This window comes from Marmota monax, unplaced genomic scaffold (assembly GCF_021218885.2).
Source record: "Marmota monax isolate L192 unplaced genomic scaffold, Marmota_monax_Labrador192_F-V1.1 WCK01_AAM20220418_F8-fsc00160, whole genome shotgun sequence".
Lineage (NCBI taxonomy): Eukaryota > Metazoa > Chordata > Mammalia > Rodentia > Sciuridae > Marmota > Marmota monax.
Genome location: NW_026694183.1, coordinates 3,409,305 through 3,430,785, shown reverse-complemented (window position 1 = coordinate 3,430,785; position 21,481 = coordinate 3,409,305). Strand labels below are relative to the sequence as shown.

General features: G+C 54.8%; 1 protein-coding gene across 1 annotated transcript in view; it reads left to right on the top strand.

The window, feature by feature from the left end:
• The first annotated feature begins 5,773 nt into the window (after positions 1-5,773).
• The window catches only part of Grin2d (glutamate ionotropic receptor NMDA type subunit 2D), a 32,338-nt gene continuing 16,630 nt past the window's right edge, over positions 5,774-21,481 (top strand). The window contains exons 1-9 of the mRNA XM_046466277.2: positions 5,774-6,640; positions 10,279-10,898; positions 14,457-14,571; positions 14,950-15,161; positions 15,420-15,588; positions 16,070-16,223; positions 18,645-18,770; positions 18,958-19,187; positions 20,476-20,636. Of these exons, the coding sequence (XP_046322233.1) occupies positions 6,176-6,640; positions 10,279-10,898; positions 14,457-14,571; positions 14,950-15,161; positions 15,420-15,588; positions 16,070-16,223; positions 18,645-18,770; positions 18,958-19,187; positions 20,476-20,636 (2,252 nt within the window). The 5' untranslated portion in view covers positions 5,774-6,175. The remainder of the gene's footprint in view (positions 6,641-10,278; positions 10,899-14,456; positions 14,572-14,949; positions 15,162-15,419; positions 15,589-16,069; positions 16,224-18,644; positions 18,771-18,957; positions 19,188-20,475; positions 20,637-21,481) is intronic.

Below are 21,481 nucleotides of genomic sequence, written 5' to 3'. Positions count from 1 at the left end.
GGAGGAGTCCGGAGTGGGAGCTCCGCCCCTGAGGGCGGGCTCCTGTCTCTCGGGCTCCCCCTGTCGCCCACCTCCAGCCTTACAGAGCCGGCGCCGAAAAGCGCCCAAGGCTGTGTCCTATGAACTTGCAGGGTCGCTCGGATCTGACACTCCCAAATCCCGCACTTGATCCCCTAGGCCATCTGTGCCACGGTAAAGGACAGACTACACCAGCCAAGCCTCTGCCCTTCACAGGGATTCGGAGGCTGGCCTCTGAACTTTAAAAACCCAGGGCCCAAAACAATAACAACAAATCCTTGACCAAGACCAAGAGGCTGGGCGGTAGTTTCTGACCTTCTCAAGGGCCCTCTCCAATCCACCCAAAAGAAAAAAGGTGACCCGCCCCCATCCTCTCCTTCCTCATGCCCTCCTTCCTTAAATCCAAGAGTCCAGGCCCCAGCCCTCCTCCCTCAGACCCAGGAGTCCAGGCCCCAGCCCTCCCTCCCTCAGACCCAGGAGTCCAGAGTTCCTTCTCCACTGGGACCCAGGAATCTGGGGCCCCTCCGTCAAACCTTTTAAGTGCTCAGGCATTTTGACACTCTCCTTGATGAAACACCCTCAGGAACCTGAGACCCATGGATATAACCCTGGGGAAGGCAGTCTGCTGAAGCCTCTGAGGAAATACCTTCATATCACTTCTTTTTTACTGATGGACCACAATCTCCAATATCCAGAAGGAAAGCAGTGTCTGCTCCATCATAGACACAGCAGTCCAGACCACAGCCTGGTCCCCGAGGTTCCACAAGACCACATTCTCATCTTATCCTTCCAATTGGGGTGTTCCTGGTGTTTCTATAAAGCTGCCCAGACTGTTCTGGGAAGTTGTGTGGTGCAGGACACCTGGGCCTGAGAGTGGAGGCCGAGAGAGGGAGAGTGAAAGAAAGAGAGAGAGAAGGTAGAGGTAACTGGAGCAAGAGCCGGAACCTGGCTCAGGAACTCCTGAGCTAGTCCGAGTGTAAGTTTTGCCCTTGAGCCCATTAAGTGAGACTCTTGTTCCCTTCATTGCCAAGGTCTGGGAGGGCAGGGCTGAAGGTACCCATTCCTGAAAAGGAAGAAACTTGGGGACTAGAGTTTGAATGTTAGAGGAAGAAAAGGATTGTGGCTCCAGATTCCTGGGATTCCGATGCTTGAGCCATAAAATGGTTGGGATGAGACCCTAAGTTCCAAGGAAGGGGGTCATGGAGGTGAGGGGCTGGGGCCTGGACCCCTGGGTCTGAGGAAGGAGGGCCTGGGGGTTTGGACAACTGGCTCTACCATGGAGACCTAGTTCACAAGCCTGGCCTCCTGGAGCAATAGAAGCCAAATGATGGCTCTTAGTATGGTAGATTTTGAAGTCAGAGAAAGGACTCGTGCTTCCCACACCTCAAAGTGAGAGTCAGCAACCCCTGGCCTGGGAATCTAGCTCGTGTCTCCATAACAGGCTCCGAGTCCTTGCCTACCCTCCCCCTTCTTCCTCCCTTTTTATTTGCAGCCCCTCACTGCCTTGTCCCAGGAGAAAGGGAGAAGCTGGGAGCAAGGTGGGGGGCGGCCCCCTCCCCCAACCCTGGCAGGAGGAGGGGTCCCCAGGGAGGCCAGGAGGGGGGGCTGTGGGTCTCCCGGCAGGGACCGACGGGGACTGAATGTTAATCGCATCCCAAGTGAGTGTGTGTGTGCGAGAACAGAGCGAGTGTGCGAGTCCCTCCCGCTCGGCTCCTCCAAGCCGCGGCCGCCGCCGCCGCCGCCACCCTCCGCCCGCAGCCTTCTCGGCCACCGGCGCCCAGCTGGGGGGTGTCGGCCTGGGTGGGTCCGCCCGGCCCCCAGGGGTCTCTCGTGTGACTGCCATCTGCCCGGTGAGAATGTGTGTCTGGGTCTCAGGGCTGGCTGTGGGGGGGTGTGTCTGTGTTAGGGCTGCGGCGGCCGAGGGAGGAGGGGTCTGTCTGTCTGTACCGACCCTGAGCCGCCTGCTGGCACGTCGCGGGCCTCCCAGTCCTTCCCCTGAGCCCCCAAACCTGGATGAATGGTGTATACCTGGGTTCTGTGCCTCCTGCCTGCGTCCGGCTGGGTGTCTGAGTATCCCCGGCTGCCTGTGTCCTCCTGTCTATCCGAACAGCCCCTGACGGCAGCCGCAGCTCGGCCCCCATTGGACCCCTGTGTGTGTGTGTGTGTGTGTGTGTGTGTGTGTCTCCCTCCTTGAGCTCCGGGGGTGTTGAGGGGGAATCCCAGGGAAGTGAGGCTGTGCGTGTGTGCGCGTGTGTATGTGTGTTTCTGGCTGTGTTTGAGAGTGGGGGCGCCAGGGGAGGGGTCTGGAGGTGACCAAGCGAGGAGGGGGCAAGCGGTCCCCAGACAGACAATCTCCCGCTTCTCACGCTAACACGCACACCAAACACCCGCTTCAGAGGTGACCCAGACAGACAGACAGACAGACACAGACGCTGGAGGGAGGGGGGCGCAGAGGGCATAAAGCAGAGGGGTGCGAATGAGCCAGGGAGAGGCGGGATGGGACACATGAACTGGGGGAGGAGCCGGGGCTGAAGCAGCAGAGGGGGGCACCCCGGTGGGTGGAGGGGGGATCCCCGCGGGGTCGGGGCCGCAAGAGGACACCCCGACAGCCTCCGCAATGTCCGGGGCCCAACTTCCAGCGCAACATGTGTAGCCTCGTCCTCGCCTAGTCCGGGTGGCCGCAACCTTGGGGAACAGACAGGGCAGGTCAGGACCAAGGAAGAGGAGGGAGAGACGGAGCCAGGAACAGGCAAGAGGTCCCCACCGCCGCAGCTACCGCTACCGCCGCTGCTGTTGCTGCCGCCGCCCCGGGGCCTGACCCCCCCACCCCATCGGCTCCCTGAGCCCTGCGCGAAATCTTCGGGTCGCTGGACGCCGGCTCCGGTCCTGGCACCCCCGCAATCCCCCCAACAGAACAGGGTCATGAAAAGGTAAGGTCGGGGCAAGGGGATTCAAGGTGGGGGTGGGGATGTGGACCCCCAAAATCTAGGACAGGGAAAGTTGCCCAAGGGCCTCATGGAGGGAGGGGGCTCAAATGGCAGGCAGAAGTCTGTACCCTCAGCTCCCTTGCCTCTTGGGGACTCTCCTCCACCCCCTTTCTCCCTGAGCCCCTTTTTTCCTGGGTCTCTATACCTCAGACCTCCTACGCCCCCCCCCTTTCTCTTACACTGCTCCTCTAGCCAGCTGCACCTACCTGACACCCCATCTCTGACTCTCCACTCACCTCTGCATCCCCCTCCCAGCATCAGTCTCCCCATTGCCGTCCAGCCCTCTCCCTCTCTCCTCTCCTTTCCCCTCCCATCTTGGAGCTATGAGTCTGCTATTAATACTCTTGCCAAGGACCTTGCGGGCATCCAGGCCCCCCTCACCCTTCACCCCAAGCCACCACCCCTTCCTCAAGGTTCTGGAATGCCCTTCTAGCCTCTTGCAAGCACCACGATTGGGGTGGGGAGACGCAGGGCTGTGTGTGTATGGTTGGGAGGGGGGACGGGATGCCGTCTGCAGCACAGCTTGGGGGGGGAACTGTTAATCAAAGTGGACTCTCTTATGTGATGGATGGGGGAGCAACGGAGACAGGGACGCCCCAGGAATCTCTGGCACCCTCCTCCTCCTCAGCTTGGGGACAGACTTGTGCCGTGTACAGTCTGAGTGGGGCCACTGGGGAGGCCATAGCTGGGAGGGGGTGCCCAGGATGTTGGAACTGATTGGGTTTGAAATAAAAAGGGGTCCTTCAGGGAGAGCAGGGCTGGAAACAGATTCCTGGGTCTGGAAGCAGGAGAGACAGGATTCCTGGGTCCTGGGAAAGAACAGAGTAGAACTGGAGTCCTGGGGGAGGTAGGGGCTGACAGCCAAGAACAGGAGTCTTTCAGGAGAAGTTGCAGGGCAGTGCTCCTGTGTCTGAGGAGGGCCAGTGGTTCAAGCTCCTGGCCGAGCGGGGGTGAGGGCCCAGCCTCTTCAGCCTCTGTATGGGGCCAAGATTCATGAGGAGGTAGAGATTGGGAGCTTGGTTGCTTTCATTCTTGGGGGTGTGGGCTCTGGGAATCAGGCTTCCAGGGAACTGGACTGCTGGGAATGCCACCCTACAGTCCCTGGCGGTTGGGATTTGCCCTCCCAAACCCCTTATAGGAAATGACTGGGCCTCCAGCCTCCTGAGAAGGGTGGGGCTGGGGGTTACCCTCCTGGGCCTCAGAAGGGAGCAGGACCCTGAGGTCCCCAAAGGCAGAAGGCAGGCAAGAGTGGGTCTGAGAGGCAGAGGAGGGGGCCAGGGGTGAGCAGCCATCAGGAAGGGAGGGGAGAGCCAGTGTTAACCCCGCGGGGGCCAGGCCACAGCTGTGGGTTATTTTGGGGTGGAAGGGGGGCTATTCTGAGCACTGATTAAGCCAGCTGCTTGGGGAAGGGCAATGGAGAGGAGGGGCAAGGAGGAGCCAGGATTTGGGAGGGATGCCAGCAAGGAGCACCCACCCCTTTCCCTGGGAAGACAGTGGCCTGGTATCTCTGGAAAGGTGGGGTAGTGGGCAGAGGGGAGGGGCAGAGGCCTCCAGGCAGGAGTGGAGGTATGGGCCTTTCCCCCAACCAGGCTGGCTAGCTGGGTGGCTGTAGGGTGGATGAGGCCTGTGCTACCATGGTAACCGGACAGGAGACTGATTGACAGCAGAGAGAGCCCTTACCTGTCTGGACCTCCACCCCTCCAGGAACCCCCTAGTGCAGACTCCAGCACCACCCTGGAAGCTAGGAGTCCAGTCCCCAGTGCCCTCCTTCCTCAGACCCAGGACCCAGGAGTCTGGGCTCCCAGCCCATCCACTCCAGGCAGCTCGTATTCAACAGGGAGCTCCTGAGGCAACGCTGTGTTTCCTCTAATTTATTAAATTGCTCCAGGATGGGAGCCAGGGACCCCCTCCCCAACTCTCCACAGCTGTGTCCTCCCCCCAACCCCGAATCCTAGCCTGGCCTGTGACTGTCACTCTGAGAATGGGGGTACAGGGACAGGAGTAGGGGGCAAAAATGGACTGGGGGTCATGATCTGGGTGAGGGGAAAGGTCATGGGGCAGTCCCTTTCCTTGGGACGCCCCACTAATCTCTCCCCTCCTTCTCTCCCCCCACACACCTGACCCCTTTTCCCTCGCTCATTTTTCCCTCACTTTTCTTCCTTTTATTTTTGTTCCCTCCTGCCTCTCGCCTTCCTGGCCTTCCTTTTATGTCTGTGCCGGGCACCTTCCTGGTGGGGGTCTCGGTCTTTGCTGGGCTCCGCTATTTCTGTCTTCCTGTGTACTCTCTGCTCTGCCTGCCTCCTCCATCTCCATTCTGCGTCCCTGTCGCTCGTGTGCATGTCTCTTGGTGGCTGTGGGGTCTCTGTCTATGGCTTCCTGGCTTGTTTCTGTCTTCCTCCCTGTCCAACTTTCTTGCTTCTCATCTCTCCCGCCTTCCCACATCTATCTGTGCATCTCCCCTGCATCTCCAACACCCTCTCCCTGGGTCTTGATCACTCCCTATTTCTGTCATTCCTCTCTTCTCTCTCCGTCTCTGTCACTCTGAGCCTCTCCACCCTGTTTCTCCTGCCACTCTCTCCCTGACCATTTTTTTGTGGCCATCTCCATCTCTTTTCCTCTGTCCCTGGATCTCTCTGCGATCCTATTTTGGTCCCATTTCTGGGGTCCCCTCCATCCCTGCCTTCTCTTTCTCTTTCCTTACCTATCTTCCCCTGACCCCATTACCACCCCACTCTTCCCGTGTCTCCCCATTGCCACATTCCAACTGAACCACTCTCCCTCTGTTTTGGGGCTCCCTTCCACCTCTCTCCACTGTCTTTCCCTCTGACCCTCTCCTTCTGTGTCTCTCCCTTGGTCTCTGCGTCTCTGTCTCCCTCCTCCTACTTCTGTGTCTCTCCTTCTGTCCCTTCCTCTTCCTCTGTCCTTATCCTCATCTCTCTCTTCTGTGCCTCTCCCTCACTCTGGTCTCTTCCCCTCCATCTCTGTCTCTCTCCTTCCCTCTCCTCGCTGTCTCTGCGTCTCTCCCTCTCCTCGCTGTCTCTGCGTCTCTCCCTCTCCGTAACTTCTCTTCTGTGGCTCTATCTTGTGTCCCTTCTCTGCGCCTGCCCCTCTCCTCTCGTGTCCCTCCCTGGCCCGTGTGTTCAGAGGCCGCCCGGCGGGGCCCGCAGGCGATGCGCGGCGCCGGTGGCCCCCGCGGCCCTCGGGGCCCCGCTAAGATGCTGCTGCTGCTGGCGCTGGCCTGCGCCAGCCCGTTCCCGGAGGAGGCTCCGGGGCCGGGCGGGGCCAGCGGGCCCGGCGGGGGCCTCGGCGGGGCGCGGCCGCTCAACGTGGCGCTCGTGTTCTCGGGGCCCGCGTACGCGGCCGAGGCGGCACGCCTGGGCCCCGCCGTGGCGGCGGCAGTGCGCAGCCCGGGCCTGGACGTGCGACCGGTGGCGCTGGTGCTCAACGGCTCGGACCCGCGCAGCCTCGTGCTGCAGCTCTGCGACCTGCTGTCGGGGCTGCGCGTGCACGGTGTTGTCTTCGAGGACGACTCGCGCGCGCCCGCCGTCGCGCCCATCCTCGACTTCCTGTCAGCCCAGACCTCGCTGCCCATCGTGGCCGTGCACGGCGGCGCCGCGCTCGTGCTCACGCCCAAGGTGCGCGCGACCGGAGGGGCGGAGCCAGTCGCGGTGGGCGGGGCGTAGGGTGGTTGGGTGGGGCCTAGGAAGGCGGGGACAGTCCTGGAGGTCAGCATCCAGGTTTGGTGGTGGGAGCTGTGGGACAGAGATGGGGCTAATTTGGAGGGATGGGTTCTGCAAGGTGAGCAGGGCCTTCCAAAGGAGTCACCTAGAAGAAGGGTCAGAAAGGACAGTCAACAATGATCAAGTCATGGGGAGGACATGGGCCCAGTCACTGCAGGAGAGCAACTAGCCAGCGAGAAGCAGGGACTAAGAATGAAAGGAGGGGGGAGATCTGGGATGAACCAGGGGTGGAGTCAGTGGAAGGGAATGGGGTTCAGAAAGGGGTAAAAGATAGTGAGGAGGAGGAGCCAAGAAGAGGGAAGAAGAGAGAAGGGCAACATGGACAGGGTCTTGGGAGGAGAAAGGCCAGATGAACTGAGACTAGAAGTCTGTGAAGGAGGACAGAGCCATCCAGCGAATGGAGGAGTCTGAGAAAGGAAGTGGTCGTTAGAGGTAGGCTGACGAAGAGTAGAACCAGACATCAAGGAAGTGAGTGTTGGGGAGGATCAGTCAGGGAGAACGCAGGGCCTAAGCTCTTTGTAAAAGGGCAGGTTCTAGACTGGAAGAAGGTTCTGGAAGTTGGGTTTGAGAAGGCTCAGACCAGGAGAGGTGTGGAAAATAGGAATCCAGAGGTTGGGCCTTGGAGAATGAAGGCCTTGCATAGAGGTGGGTACAGCCAGTGAAGGGTCGAGGGCAGAGCCCGCAGGGGAAGGGAGAGGAGAGGAGAGGCCTCCCTCTCTCCAGAGTAGCACAGGAGTGGCCATTTGTAGTGGACTTCTGGTAGCAAAGAAGAAAAATGGACCAAGAATGGTCTGTGAACTGAAAAGGCGGAGCCCAACAAGGGGTGGGGCATTTAAGGGTGATGGAGCCACCTGAGTGTATGGAACCTAAATTGGCCAATTCCCAGAGGTGAGAGCATTTGGCTTTGTGACTGGATCTCTATTGCATTCTGGGACTCATTCTCCTGTCCAGAGCTTTCTGGGAAGGACCTCTGTCCAACTTTCTTGTTCTCCTTGGCATGATGGTTTCCAGAGATTTCCAGACCTTTTTTTTTTTTCCTGGCTGCCATCTTTGTGAAATACCCAGAGTGGTGGTCCCTGGTTCCTCCATTGCTGCTACGTGTGGCCCACTCTGTTTCACTGTCTGTTGGGCACTGTGGCCAGCTCAGTGCACATCTATTGCCTTCAGGGGCATGTTTCCTCATTGTCTCTGGACAGAAGAAAGAATGGTCATCACAGTGCCATCCATACCCTAGTGAATGCTGGGAACATGGTTTCCTTGCCATATGCCACCTACTGATAGATGAGCCGCTCCACCCTGACTTCTTAGGTGCCCATCACATGCTGAGAGACCTCAGCTCCTCAGGACAGCTGCCCTGTCCTCTCCACTCATAACCACAGGCACACGCCTCAGGAGAAAGTCCACTTGCCATTCTCATTGCATTATAAGGTTCATTGAGAGCTGATTCTGTGCCAGGGCCATTTTAGGTTATGGAGAATAAAATTGGAGGGGGGGGCAGGTCCCTGCCTTATGGAGCTTGGATTCTTATGAAGGAAACAAACAAAACCAACCACAATAGTAAAATCTGTCCTGGAGGAGACTAACAGGATGTTGAAATGACTGAGGCTGGCAGTCTGGAAGGGCCTTGCTAAGGAGGTGACATCTGAGCTGGACCTGAGGGATGAGGAGGAGTGGGCTGAGGAGGTGGGGAAAGTGACCCTGGGAGGAAAAACAGCTGGAGCAAAGCTCTTGAATTCAAAAGAAGCTTGGTGTGTTTGAGGAAGAGCAAGGAGGGAGTGTGGCTGGAGCCAATTGGAGGATTAGGAGGCAAGGAGATGAGGTCAGAGAGGCAATAAGGGTCAGTTCATGCAGGGCCTTGTGGGCCACAGAAAGGACTTTGGCTTTGATTCTAAAGAAGAATCATTGGAAGGTTTTCAACAGAGAAGGGATGTGATCCAATTAATATTTTGAAATGATAACTCTGGCTGCTGTTTGGAGAATGAACTGGAAGATGCAAGAATGGAACAGAGATGGGCTCGAAAGCTATAGATGTCTAGGCAAGAGAGAAAGTAATGTCAATGAGGATTGTGACGGTGGCAGCAGGGAGGAGTAGACAACTGGGCTTATGGTGTGGACACAGAGCCAAGGAGACTGGGAGATGGCATGGATGTGGGCATGAGGAAGAGGCAGTGGAAAGGTGGCTCACGTTTGGGCCTGAGCATTAGGGTGAGAAAGGAAAACAGGAAGCAGGTCGGGGGAGATGGGTTCAGGGGTCAAGAATTATGTGTTTGACATGATGATTTTAAGAAACTCTTGGAAATCCAAGGGAAGAAATTGACCAGAAAGGAGGATAGGTTGCCTGGAGCTCATGGGAGCCATTGAGACAGGACATGAGCCATTGGCATCTCCAGCCATACCCAGTAGAACTTTCTGCACTGGTGGAGATGGTCTATATCTGATGTGTCCAATAGGCTAGCCATAGGCCATGTGTGGCTATTGAGCACTTGACATGTGGTTAGTGCAAGTAGAGAACTAAATTTTAAGTTTTATTTAATTTTAATTAACTTAAATTTGAATAGCAAAACATTGTGGGAGGTAGTGTTTAAACCCATGGATCTGAACCAAGCACAGTGACACACACCTATAATCTCAGCAAGTTAGGAGGCCGAGACAAGAGAATTGCAAATTCAAGACCAGCCTGGGCAATTTAAGGAGACCCTGTCTCAATTTTTTAAAAATAAGTAAATAAATTAAAAGGGCTGGGAATGTAACCTATTGGTAAAGTACCCAGTACTGAAAAAATAAAATAAATAAAAACATGGGTCTGAATGACCTAGCTAGCAAGCAAGGACAGAGAAAAGTATACCACGGGGGTACACCTATGTTTAGAATTCTGGCTGAGGAAAAGGCGCCAGTAGAGACAAAGAAGGAGGGGGCAGAGAGGTAGGAGGAAAACTCAAAACAGGAAAGTCTACTCCATTGGGGAAATACAGTATCTTTACCACCTTTGCTGCATGCTGGGAGATGTAGTCTCCCTCATTGCATACAGGAAAACAATCTTTCCCAGTGGATGTTGGGAGTTGTAGTTCCCCAGTGGATGGTAGGTGTAATAATAACAGTGATGTTAGTTGCTGAAAGAGATAAACCCTCAGATCTCAATGGCTCAAGGAAATAGGTTGCTTCTCATTCATATAAAATGCAAACATGTGGTCCTCACTGGGGCCACAGGATCGCTTCTTCTTGTGGCTCTGTAATTCCTGAGGACTTCAGAGTTCTCTTCTGGGGCTCTTCATCCACCCTCAGATAGGGAGGAAAGTGAGGGTCTCGGGACAGAGTTTTTAAGGGTATGCTCAGAACTCAATCATATAGTTAAATCTAACCTGGTACTAGCATTTGTCCCAGGAAGAAAAGTAAAGGATTTTGGTGAACAGCTGGTCAGTCTGCCATATTGAGAGCTATGACCCACCGCTGGCGGGAACTGTGATCTGCTTGTCTGTTGCTGGGAGATGAGGTCCCCACATCAGGAGGCCTGACATCCTTCCCATGCCCCACAGGAGAAGGGCTCCACCTTCCTTCAGCTGGGCTCCTCCACAGAGCAGCAGCTTCAGGTCATCTTTGAGGTGCTGGAGGAGTACGACTGGACATCTTTTGTAGCGGTGACCACGCGTGCCCCCGGCCACCGGGCCTTCCTGTCCTACATCGAGGTGCTGACTGATGGCAGCCTGGTGGGCTGGGAGCATCGTGGGGCCCTGACACTGGACCCTGGGGCAGGCGAGGCTGTCCTGGGCGCCCAGCTCCGCAGTGTCAGTGCACAGATCCGCCTGCTCTTCTGTGCCCGTGAGGAGGCTGAACCTGTGTTCCGGGCAGCCGAGGAGGCTGGCCTCACTGGACCTGGCTATGTCTGGTTCATGGTGGGACCCCAGCTGGCTGGAGGTGGGGGCTCTGGAGCCCCTGGGGAGCCTCTTCTTCTGCCAGGAGGTGCCCCGCTTCCCGCGGGGCTCTTTGCAGTGCGCTCAGCTGGCTGGCGTGATGACTTAGCCAGGCGTGTGGCAGCTGGTGTGGCTGTAGTGGCCAGAGGTGCCCAGGCCCTGCTGCGTGACTACGGTTTCCTGCCTGAGCTTGGCCACGACTGCCGCGCCCAGAACCGCACCCACCGCGGGGAGAGTCTGCATAGGTGAGTGGGGCTGGGATGGAAGGCCTGTGGGGAAGCTTCCCGCAGCCTGACTACCTGTGGTGCTCACTAGCGGAGTGGCCTCCATGCAACCATGTGCCCTCTCTCAGACTCGGTGCCCTTTTCTATAAAATGGGTGTAACTGGGTCTCTTTTCTAAAATTAAATCAGGTAATTTGGAAATCACCTGATATACAGTGAGTGTATTACTATATTTTATGACTCTAAATGCCTAATTTTTCCCATTTTAATGTCTTTCAAATCAAGATATGTTTTATAATTGGTGGCTTATCATGGTTTAATTGGTGTTGTTTTCTTTGTGGTAGGTATAAAATAGTAGTACATTTTATAATTGATAGCCTCTTAGATAGAATTAAATATTCTAGTTAGACTAGGAACTGAGCTCCAAACAAAAACGCCCAACCACCTCAAGGCCCATACAAGGAAGAAGTTTGTTCCTTTGTCAAGTCACAACCCAGAGATAAGCAGTCCAGTTATTAGTAGGCTGCTGCTCCACGTGGTCATTCAGGGACTCAGGGTCCACCCTCCTTGCTGCTCTGGAATCTCCAAATAGTGCAAGCCAGATGGTGGGCATGAGTGCCAGGTGGAGCTCCCCAGAAGAGGGATGGAGCAAGGAGAGAGCAAACCATTTCCTTCCAAGAGAGGGGAAAGGAACAGGTCTCACATCCTGTTGTGAGAAGGTAGTCACATGGTCAGGACTGAGTTACCAGTTGTTTACAGCAAGGTCCATTCTGATAGGCTAGACATCCATTCTGATTGGTTAGTGCCTGTACTAACTCTTCTGTTTTGAATGTCATCTCTGCACATGGCCTAAGTTAGCTGCAAAGAAGGCTGAGCAATGTGGACTTTAGCTGGACGGCCATATGCCCATCTTACAGGTTATTGTTTCGGAAGAGGAGAACTGAGTTTGGTGGAAAACAGCGTCTCCATCATGGGAAGAGTTGGGAGTGGGGAAACTGATATGTTAGGTGACAGAACAGTGAAGGAGAGGCCACTGATCTTTAAATGAGCTGAGTTTGGGAGGAGGTGGTGGGTGTGAAAGAAGACCTAAGGGAGGAGAATTGAGAAGAGGTGAGTTGGGAATCCGGATCCTGGAACAAGAGGGTGAGAAAAGCATCCCTTGTTCATAAATACTGAGCACCTGCTAGGAACTAGGGCTCATGCTGGGCACTGGGAACACAGAAATGAAAAAGACCATGGACTTCTTCAAAGAACGCAGGGTCCGGAAGGGGTGGCAGACAGGGATGGGAATAATGACAGCACAGCATGATGCTTGCAGTAATGGAGGTAGCACTGGCCTTGCGGGAGCATGGGGGAGGAGAACTGCCTAAGCCAGGACATTTTTGGTTGCAAGAAGCAGAGTCTCGTTTAAGTTTCCTTAGGGAAAAGGGGGTTTATTGGAAAGATAAACATGCATAGAAACACAGACATCAGGAATCGAGGCCAAGCCTGGGGCCAGCTATTCTTTCATCTCTTTCTGCTTCTTTGCTCCTGCCTCTCTTTTTCTTTCAGGCTTGTCTCTCCCAGAGGCTGTTGTGTTTTACCCAGCACTTACTTCTCTCTCTCTCTCTCTCTCTCTCTCTCTCTCTCTCTCTCTGTCTCTCTCTCTACCACCCCCCCTCTTTTTTTTTTTTGTTCTGGAGATTGAACTCAAGGGCTGTCTATCTCTGAGCTACATCCCCCCAGTCCTTTATATTTGGGGGACTTAGGGACTTGCTTGCCATCTTCCTGCCTCAGCCTCCTGATTTGTATGCACCACCATACCTGGCCTTTACCCAGAATTCTTCTCCCTCATAATTTTAGCCCTTCCTGGCCACCACCCAAACTTCCACATCCATAGTGAAATGTCATTGCAAGAGAGAAAATTAATTGCCCCCAGAGAACCTTCTAAACACAAATCTGGGGTCAGTCTCTGGAGTCAGGGTTGTTTCCAGGAGGAGGGGACACCTAAATGAGACCCAAAGGATGAACTGTTCATCCATCCATCCAATCATTCATTGAAAAGCTCTTTACTGAGAATCGACTATGTGCCAAACACCGTTTAAGCACGAAAGAATGGCGTGGTATAAACTGTTGTCTCTGCTATCACCGAGACAAGCAGTGAACAAACAACAAAAGAAAATATCAGCAGATGATAATTTCTGAGATGAAAATAAATCAGAGGAAAATGACAAGAACAGCCTAGGGAGCTAGGCTAAGTGGGGTGGTCAGGAAAGCCCTGAGTAAGTAAAATTTAGAGATTTTAAAAAATGGATAAAAAACCAAGCACTGGAAGATCTCAATGAAGAGAGAGGGAAGAGCAGATGCAAAGGACCTGGGGTTGGAACTGTTTGGGAGTTTAAAACACCAGTATAGCTGGAGCACAGTGCACCAGAGGGAGAAATGGATGAACAGAGATGGACAGACACAGGGGCCCAACTCATGCAGATGCCTTTAGGCTGGGGGAGGAGTTTGGGCTCCATTCTAAAGGCGATCAGGGAATTCACCAGACATGGAGTATTCCAGAGGGAAGAAATAGCATGTTCAAAGGTCTGGAAGGAGAGCAACATGGGCAGATTGGTGACGCCACACTAGTTCAGAGCAGTTGCAGCAGCAGGATTAGGGGCTGGGAGTGATGAGGCTGGAGATGTAGATGGGGCCAAGTCCTGGCCTTGGATGCCAGATTGGGAGGAGTCTGTTTCAAAGTTCTGCAGCCATGGGCAAGCCATGAGCAGGGGAGGGTGGACTCAGTTTTGGGTATATAAAGACCCCTTGGGGCCAGGTGAGATACAGACTAGAGGAGAGAGCAGAGGCTGGAGGTCAGGCAGGATAGGGGGTAAGGATCCAGGAGGGTTGTGGGGGATGGAGGAGGGGATGGCTCAGGAAGGATAGGGCTTGGGAACAATGGCCTGGATGAAGGGACTGGGGGGGCAGCCCCTGTGATGAGAGTCTCGCCCAGTGACTGGATGGGTGATGGGAGAGGCCATCAGAGTTCAGTGAAGGTAACTAGGGTCCAAAGACTCCCCAGCAGAAGGGACACTTGAGCTGTCTTTGTGACATGTCAGAGTTGGTCCAGGTGAGAAGGTGGTGGAAGGGTTTTCCAGACAGAGAACAGACCTGCAAATCCTAGAGAGCAAACCAGCCTGATGCAGTGGCACACGCCTGGAATCTCAAGTGACCCAGAAGGCAGAGGTAGGAAGATGGCAAGTTTGAGTCAAGAGGGTTATGGGGCTGCAGTTCAGGGGTGGAGTGCCCTGGTTCAATGCCTAGTACCAAAACCAAAACAAAAAGGAAATCGTTTGACGTGTTCCAGAGACACTTTGCGTCCAGCGTTGATAGAGTGAAAAAGGGGTTTTGAGCTAGAAGCTATCGGAGATGGGGCTTCAGAGGCAGGTGGGACCACCAAATTGAGGGTCTGGGACCCTGTTCTGAGGGCATCATCAGTCCAAGGAGAGGGTGTGATTTCAAGATTTTGGAGGTGAAGGAGGAGAGATTTCAATCACCGGCTGGGACTGGTGGGTAGGAGGCTTGGCCCAATCCTGGTGCCCTTCCTCCTGGGCAGGTACTTCATGAACATTACCTGGGATAACCGGGATTACTCCTTCAATGAGGATGGCTTCCTGGTGAACCCCTCCCTGGTGGTCATCTCTCTCACCAGAGACAGGACTTGGGAGGTGGTAAGTTGCATCCCAGAACTCAGGAGTGGGAGAAGTCCTGGAATCCTGGGTCCTGGCAGAGGGAGGTCCAAGGTCCTGGACTCTGAGGATTCAGGAGCTGGGGCCCAGCTTGCTGGGTCTGAGGAAGGAGGGCTTGGCCTAGACCCCTGGGTCTCAGGGAGGAAGACTGGGGCCTGGACCCTTGGTCTTAGGAGGGTTAGGGTCTGGATCTCTGGGTATGAGAGAGGAGGGCTGGGGCCTGGACAGGGAGAAAGGGGCTACCCTGTCCTGGAGGGAGATGGGGCTTACACTCTTAGACCTGAGAGAGGAAAAGCAGGGAGGCCAAGACATCCTGAAAAGTCACCCCAAGTAGTCTGACCATCCTTCTCTTTGACCCAGGTGGGCAGCTGGGAGCAGCAGACTCTCCGTCTCAAGTACCCGCTCTGGTCCCGCTATGGCCGCTTCCTGCAGCCAGTGGATGACACACAGCACCTCACGGTGGCTACACTGGAGGAGAGACCCTTTGTCATTGTGGAGCCTGCTGACCCCATCAGCGGCACCTGCATCAGAGACTCTGTCCCCTGCAGAAGCCAGCTCAACCGAACCCACAGGTGACATCCCGGGATCCAGGGGTTCCAGCTTGGCAAGTCTCCTCCCTCCAAGCCCAGCAGTCAGTCCCCGCTCCCAGCCCACAGAGCTCTCCAGCTTGGTACTTGAGCAAGCTGACAGGCTTCTTCAAGCCTCAGTGACCCCAGAAGGCGCCAGCCATAGTTTTAGCTGCTGCCTGTCCCTTTCTTCATACTCTCACCTAATGGGAGGGCCTAAGGGTGAGGAGTCCCCAACCTCCCAAGCCTGGTTGCTTCCCGCAGTCCTCCACCGGACGCCCCCCGCCCGGAAAAGCGATGCTGCAAGGGCTTCTGCATCGACATTTTGAAGAGGCTGGCGCACACCATAGGCTTCAGCTACGACCTCTACCTGGTCACTAACGGCAAGCACGGGAAGAAGATCGACGGCGTCTGGAACGGCATGATAGGGGAGGTGAGGGGACGGGGCGGGGCCAAGAGGCGGAACTCATATGGGGCGTGGCCTAAAGGAGGCGTGATCAGGCTCGGAAGGCGGGGCCTGGAGCTGGACCAAGAGTGGCCACGCCTTCATGGGGGGGGCGAGGTCAGGAAGCTCGGGGTCGGGGCCATGAGGAGATAGCGCGGGGACTGTCTGGGTCGGGGTCCGACTTTTGGAGCTGGAGGAGGCGGGGTAGGAGGGTGGAACCCCTAGGAGAGGGGGGCGAGGCCGGGAGGATGGAATCCAAAGCCTGAAGAGACTTGGGGGCGGTGGGCCAGGGTGGGGGCTAGCTCTTCCTTCCTGTCCCCTTTCTCCTCCACTTTTCCCTGCCACACTCGGAGTCCTTTCTCAGCCTCCTCGCCATCCCTCCAGTCTCCCGGGGCCGTCTTTGTTTGCCTCGTCCCTAGTCCCTATCCGCCTGAGCGGGCTTAGCTTGCCCACCCCTCGCCTGCCCTAGGTGTTCTACCAGCGCGCGGACATGGCCATCGGTTCCCTCACCATCAACGAGGAGCGCTCCGAAATCGTGGACTTCTCCGTCCCCTTCGTGGAGACGGGCATCAGCGTCATGGTGGCACGAAGCAATGGCACTGTGTCCCCCTCTGCCTTCCTAGGTGAGCTGGGTCCCCGGGATAGAGAGCCATACCTAGGCAAGGCTGGAGCCCTGGGGTCAAGAAACCTGGGTTCCTACCCTGGGACCACCTGTACTGTCTGTGTGACCCTGGTGAAGTGGCAGTCACTTCTGAGCCTCAGTTCCCTATCTGTAAAATGGGAGAAAGAATTTCCCCTATCAGGCTATTACCAGGAAGCTAGAGTCGAGCTCAGGTGCCTTTGCTTATAGTGGCCCTTCCTTATAGTGGCCCTTCCTTATAGTGGCCCTTCCAAGGCTGGGAGCCCAGTTTTGTTTTTTGAGACCAGGTCTAGGTTGCCAAGGCTTTCCTCCAACCCTCCATCCTCCTGCCCCAGCCTTCCCAGTATGCTCAGCTCCCAGTTGTGTATTCAGAGTTGTATTCTTTTTTCTTTAAGAGAGACCTCCAAATTGTATAGGCTTCAGGCCCCACAAAACCTGAGAATGGCACGGGTTCTTTTAGTCCCTCCTACTCAGAAGGTTGAGGTGGGAGGGTCACTTGAGCCCAACAGTTCAAGACCAACCTGGGTAAAATAGGGACACTCTGTGTCAAAAAAAAAAAAAAAGAAGAAGAAAAGAAAAGAAAAACATTATAGTTTTTCCAGGTATGTAGATGTGAGATGAAGAGGAAAGATTAGCTCCAGATACTTGTCAGTGTTATGGAGCACCTATATGTGCCAGGCCCTGGGCTTGATGGAAACGCAAGTCCCGGCCTGCCAGAGATCTGAGCCTCATGGGGAGACAAAATAAACTTCTAGGGATGCACAGACAAGAGCACTTCATGTGGTGGTAGATACCATGAAAAATGAAGCCAGGGTGAAGGAGGTGGGAGGAGCTGAGCCTGTGCTGGTGTGGGTGCAGAGGAGAGGCCAGGCCTGCAGGCAGCTGGCCAGGTGGGGGAAGAGCAGGGGCAGAGGTCGGGGTATATTTGTGAACCTGCCAGAGGCCTGTGTGACTGGAGGGGCTGCGAGGGTAGGTGAGGTGGAAGGAGAGGGCTGATGGGGAGGGGGGCGAATCTCTCAGAGCCCTGGGCGCTATGGTAGGAGATGCAGGTTTCATGTACAGCAGAGGCGAGACTTCTCCTCCAGAAGGGAGCCCCCGGGGCTCTGCGGAAGCTAGAGGCTGGCAAGGAGGCTGCTGCAAAAGTTCATCCAGAGAAAGGATGGAGGTGTGCAGCGGGGAGGTGGCAGGGGTGGGATAAGGGGACAGATTCAAGGTGTGGTTAGGAAGCTGCCTCCAGCTGGGCTGGTGGCTTTGTGGTAGACCAGGTAGAAATTCCATTTCCTGAGCTGGAGAAGACACAAGTGTACACAGGCCTCTGATTTATTTTCTGTGTATTTTCCACACCAGAGTGTCCACAGTGTCCTCCTCGCACCAGGGTCTCTGCAGGGCACACGGGGAGCACTGCGTGGGGCCCCTGCCTTCAAGCGGTACATAGCAGGGGAGTGACAAGGTCTCCTCCAGTTACCCAGCAGAGGCAACAGGCATGTCCCCAGATGCTGCAGTGACAGTCCAGGGTAGTGACCTTGCTGCAACAGGGACAGTCCTGGCAGCTCTACTCCGTTGGCCCTGAGAGGTGCACTTGATACTCATTGGCTCACTGTCAGTGAGCACCGGAGGCAACAGTTACGGAATGTAAGGAGGGGACACGTGAATGGGAGGCCAGCTGGTGGATAGGTCAGGTGGCACTTCTGGTAGGGAGCTGAGGAGACAAGGCAGAGAGGCTGTGACTTGATGGGGCGGTGCCGTGAGCACCAGCTGGTCAAAGAAGGGTAACTGAGAGACCAGGCCAAAGAGGAGGGTGGGACAAGGCTGAGCCACAGGACAGTGTCCTGGGGGTGCTGGGGAGCTATGGGAGGCGACGAACAAGAGAGGGACAGGGTCATCTCTGGCCACGTTGGGGGTGGGCTGGAGCCAGACAGCCCGTGTCAGGAGGCCAGGGAGATGATGCTGGGGAGGAGAGGAGGCCTGAGTTGTGTTGGCATGAGAAGGGAGAGGACAGGAGTGACATCGGGGCAGGAGCAGGAGCAGGCTGTGCTTCAGGCTGTGGCAGGAGGAGGAGAGGGAAGGAGGGAGGGCAGGCCATGGCAAAGGGGGACTGTTTGGTGTGGGACTCCCCAAATGGAAGCCTGGAGCTGGCCTGGGCATAGCGTGGGACATGATAAATGGCCTAGAGGGTGAGTGGAGGCGGGTCTGGGCTCAGGCAGCATCTAGGAGGGGTTGTGATGGCTGTTTGAGGGGCGCCGCGCCTCCAGGGCTCAGTGTGAGCAGTGCACCTCGCCTGAGGAACAGAATGGAAGGGAACAGAATGGGAAGAGGTGAGATCCAGGCTGCAATTGTGCACATGTCTGTGGTCCCCACAGTCCTTTGCCTGACAGAGCCATGACCACACCTCCCTTGTCTCCAGAGCCCTACAGCCCCGCTGTGTGGGTGATGATGTTCGTCATGTGCCTCACTGTGGTCGCTGTCACCGTTTTCATCTTTGAGTACCTCAGTCCCGTAGGCTACAACCGCAGCCTGGCCACGGGCAAGCGTGAGTCCCCTCCCTCCGTTACCCTACCTGCCTTGACTGCACGCAGTTAAGTTTCCCAGCAGCCCATGGGGTGGAACAAGGTCTCTGGGGGGCATGCCCAAGGCCCTGGGGGCTTGTAGGTTTTTTTATGCTCCCTCATTGAGCAGAAGGGACTTGGGGTCCATGATCCTGTCCTGGTGCCCTGCAGGCCCTGGTGGTTCAACCTTCACCATTGGGAAATCCATCTGGCTGCTCTGGGCCCTGGTGTTCAATAACTCGGTGCCCGTGGAGAACCCCCGGGGAACCACCAGCAAAATCATGGTGCTGGTGTGGGCCTTCTTCGCCGTCATCTTCCTCGCCAGCTACACAGCCAACCTGGCCGCCTTCATGATCCAGGAGGAATACGTGGACACTGTGTCTGGACTCAGTGACCGCAAGGTGTGTGGGCGCAGAAGGGAGCCCTTGGGTTGGAGGGCAGAGTTGGCACAGCAGTGAGGAGTCCCAGGGAAATCTCTTCCCAAGGAGAATTTCAGAATGGCAGAATGGGATGTTTTGGAAGGAGAAAGGACATGTCTATTCAATGGACTATTTAAGTCTTCCTGGGGAGGAGGGTGTCTGTCCCCCAGTGTTCTAGGGGCAGCAGCACCAAATGGAATTTTCCAGAGCAGAGCATCTCTCAGACTATAGTGAAGGACTAGGTTTTGAAACTTCTAATCCATCGGAGGCAATGCTTTTGTAAAATACAATAGCAACGGATTACTAGGAAAGTAAAATAAAATTTAAAACCCAGACATTCTAGCTAGGCACAGTGGCGCTCGGGAGGCTGAGGCCAGAGGATAGACAATTCAAAGCCAGCCTCAGCAACTTAGCAAGGCCCTAAGCAACTCAGTGAGACCCTGTCTCTAAATAAAATATAAAAAAGGGCTGGGGACATGGCTCAATGGTTAAGCGCCCCTAGGTTCAAATCCCTGGTACCAAAAATAAATAAATAAATAAAATGAAAATAAATAAAACCAAGACATTCTAAAGTTAGCCCCAGATTTTTATGTATTAGACTCAATAGACAAAAATTATTTTGTCAATTCACTCCAAATGCTCTCTTGATGCTGCTCTTACCTCATTGCAGCTGCAGTGTGACCGGGGACAGGCAGTCTGCAGGGCACACTTTAAGGCCAAGGTGGTTAACCGGTGTCATGACCTATTAGAAGGTTGATAAATCAACTCTAAGCATTTTCCCCCAGTGGAATGGACTAGAATAGCATAGGAGAATGTGTTGACTCTACCTTATGTCGCAAAGGGGAATATGGTTTTATGAAACTTTTAGTCATAAACACACCTGCCATTGAGCCAGCCCACACCCATCTGGCTACATCTGTTGTTAAAACAGTGAAAAATTTCTGAATAGATTGGTAAATAGCAACTGACCTCAGCCCCAGCACTGGGTCCACCCCTGATCCAGCAAGTTAAGGGTTAATGCCTGGCACATCAGGGACCTCTGGAAGCTTCTAGCTTCTCAAACTCTGTGGCCAGTGGCCTCAGTTTACCTGTCTGCAGCCATGCGTGCTGGGCAGGAGTGAGACCGTGTTACCTACTGTGGTGAGCAAATCTGAAAAACGCTTCTGAGACTGGGTATTTGCCAATTGGCAGGTGTCCCCCAGAATGGGGCACTTGGGTTGGGGATGTCCCTGGGTAGGGGGCATCCTAATAACTCTGCATTCTGCCCCAGTTCCAGCGGCCACAGGAGCAGTACCCACCCTTGAAATTTGGGACCGTGCCCAACGGGTCCACGGAGAAGAATATCCGCAGCAACTATCCCGACATGCACAGCTACATGGTGCGCTACAACCAGCCCCGCGTGGAAGAAGCGCTCACGCAGCTCAAGGCAGGGTCAGCTCAGAGTGGGGCTGGGGCAGGGAGCGGGGCTGGGAATGCTCAGAGATGCCTGGGGTCAGGGCTCACTCATCAGTCAGACTGGGGTGGGTCAACTTGGAGGGCGGAGGACTTGGAGGGCTCCCATGGACTCCCTCTTCTAGGAGGGTTCCTGGGATGTTTTCAGAAATGCAGTATTATGGATTCTAGGACCCAACTCCTGGGACTCAAATCTTGGCTCTACGCTTTCTTTGACTCTGTGATCTTGGGCAACTTACTCAACCTCTCTGAATTCTGTTTCCTCCTCTGTAAAATACAGATAACAAGAGCATCCCCATTATGACGACCATTAGGTCATTGTAAGTTAGTTAATCCATGCAGAACCCTGTCCCGCATCCTGTAGGTGTTTGCTGATACCATCATTGTTATCATCATCATTAGATCTGAACAACAAAAGCAATTCTTGGGTTGTTATTTTTAATCATCTTTACATCAGTTTCCCACATGATACAGTTAAATTCAGTCCCTGAAGTACAGCCCACAAGCACAACAAAGCTGAGTGCCGGCCAGGTGTGACGTCACTCATCCAGTCCCAGCTCCTTGGGAGGACGCCAGAGGAATGCAGGTTCCAGGCCAGCCTGGGCGACTTAGCGAAGCCTGTCTCAAAAAAATAAAAAATAAAAAGGACTAGGGATACAGCTCAGTGTTAGAGCACTTGGCCAGCATGGGCGAGGCCCTGGGTTCAATCTCCAGTACTACTAAAAAAAAAAAAAGGAATAAAAAAAGCTGAGAACAGCAACTTGTCCCTGTCCCTTAAGTATTTAGCCTTTCAACATGCATTGTTAAAAAAATTTTTGCAGTTT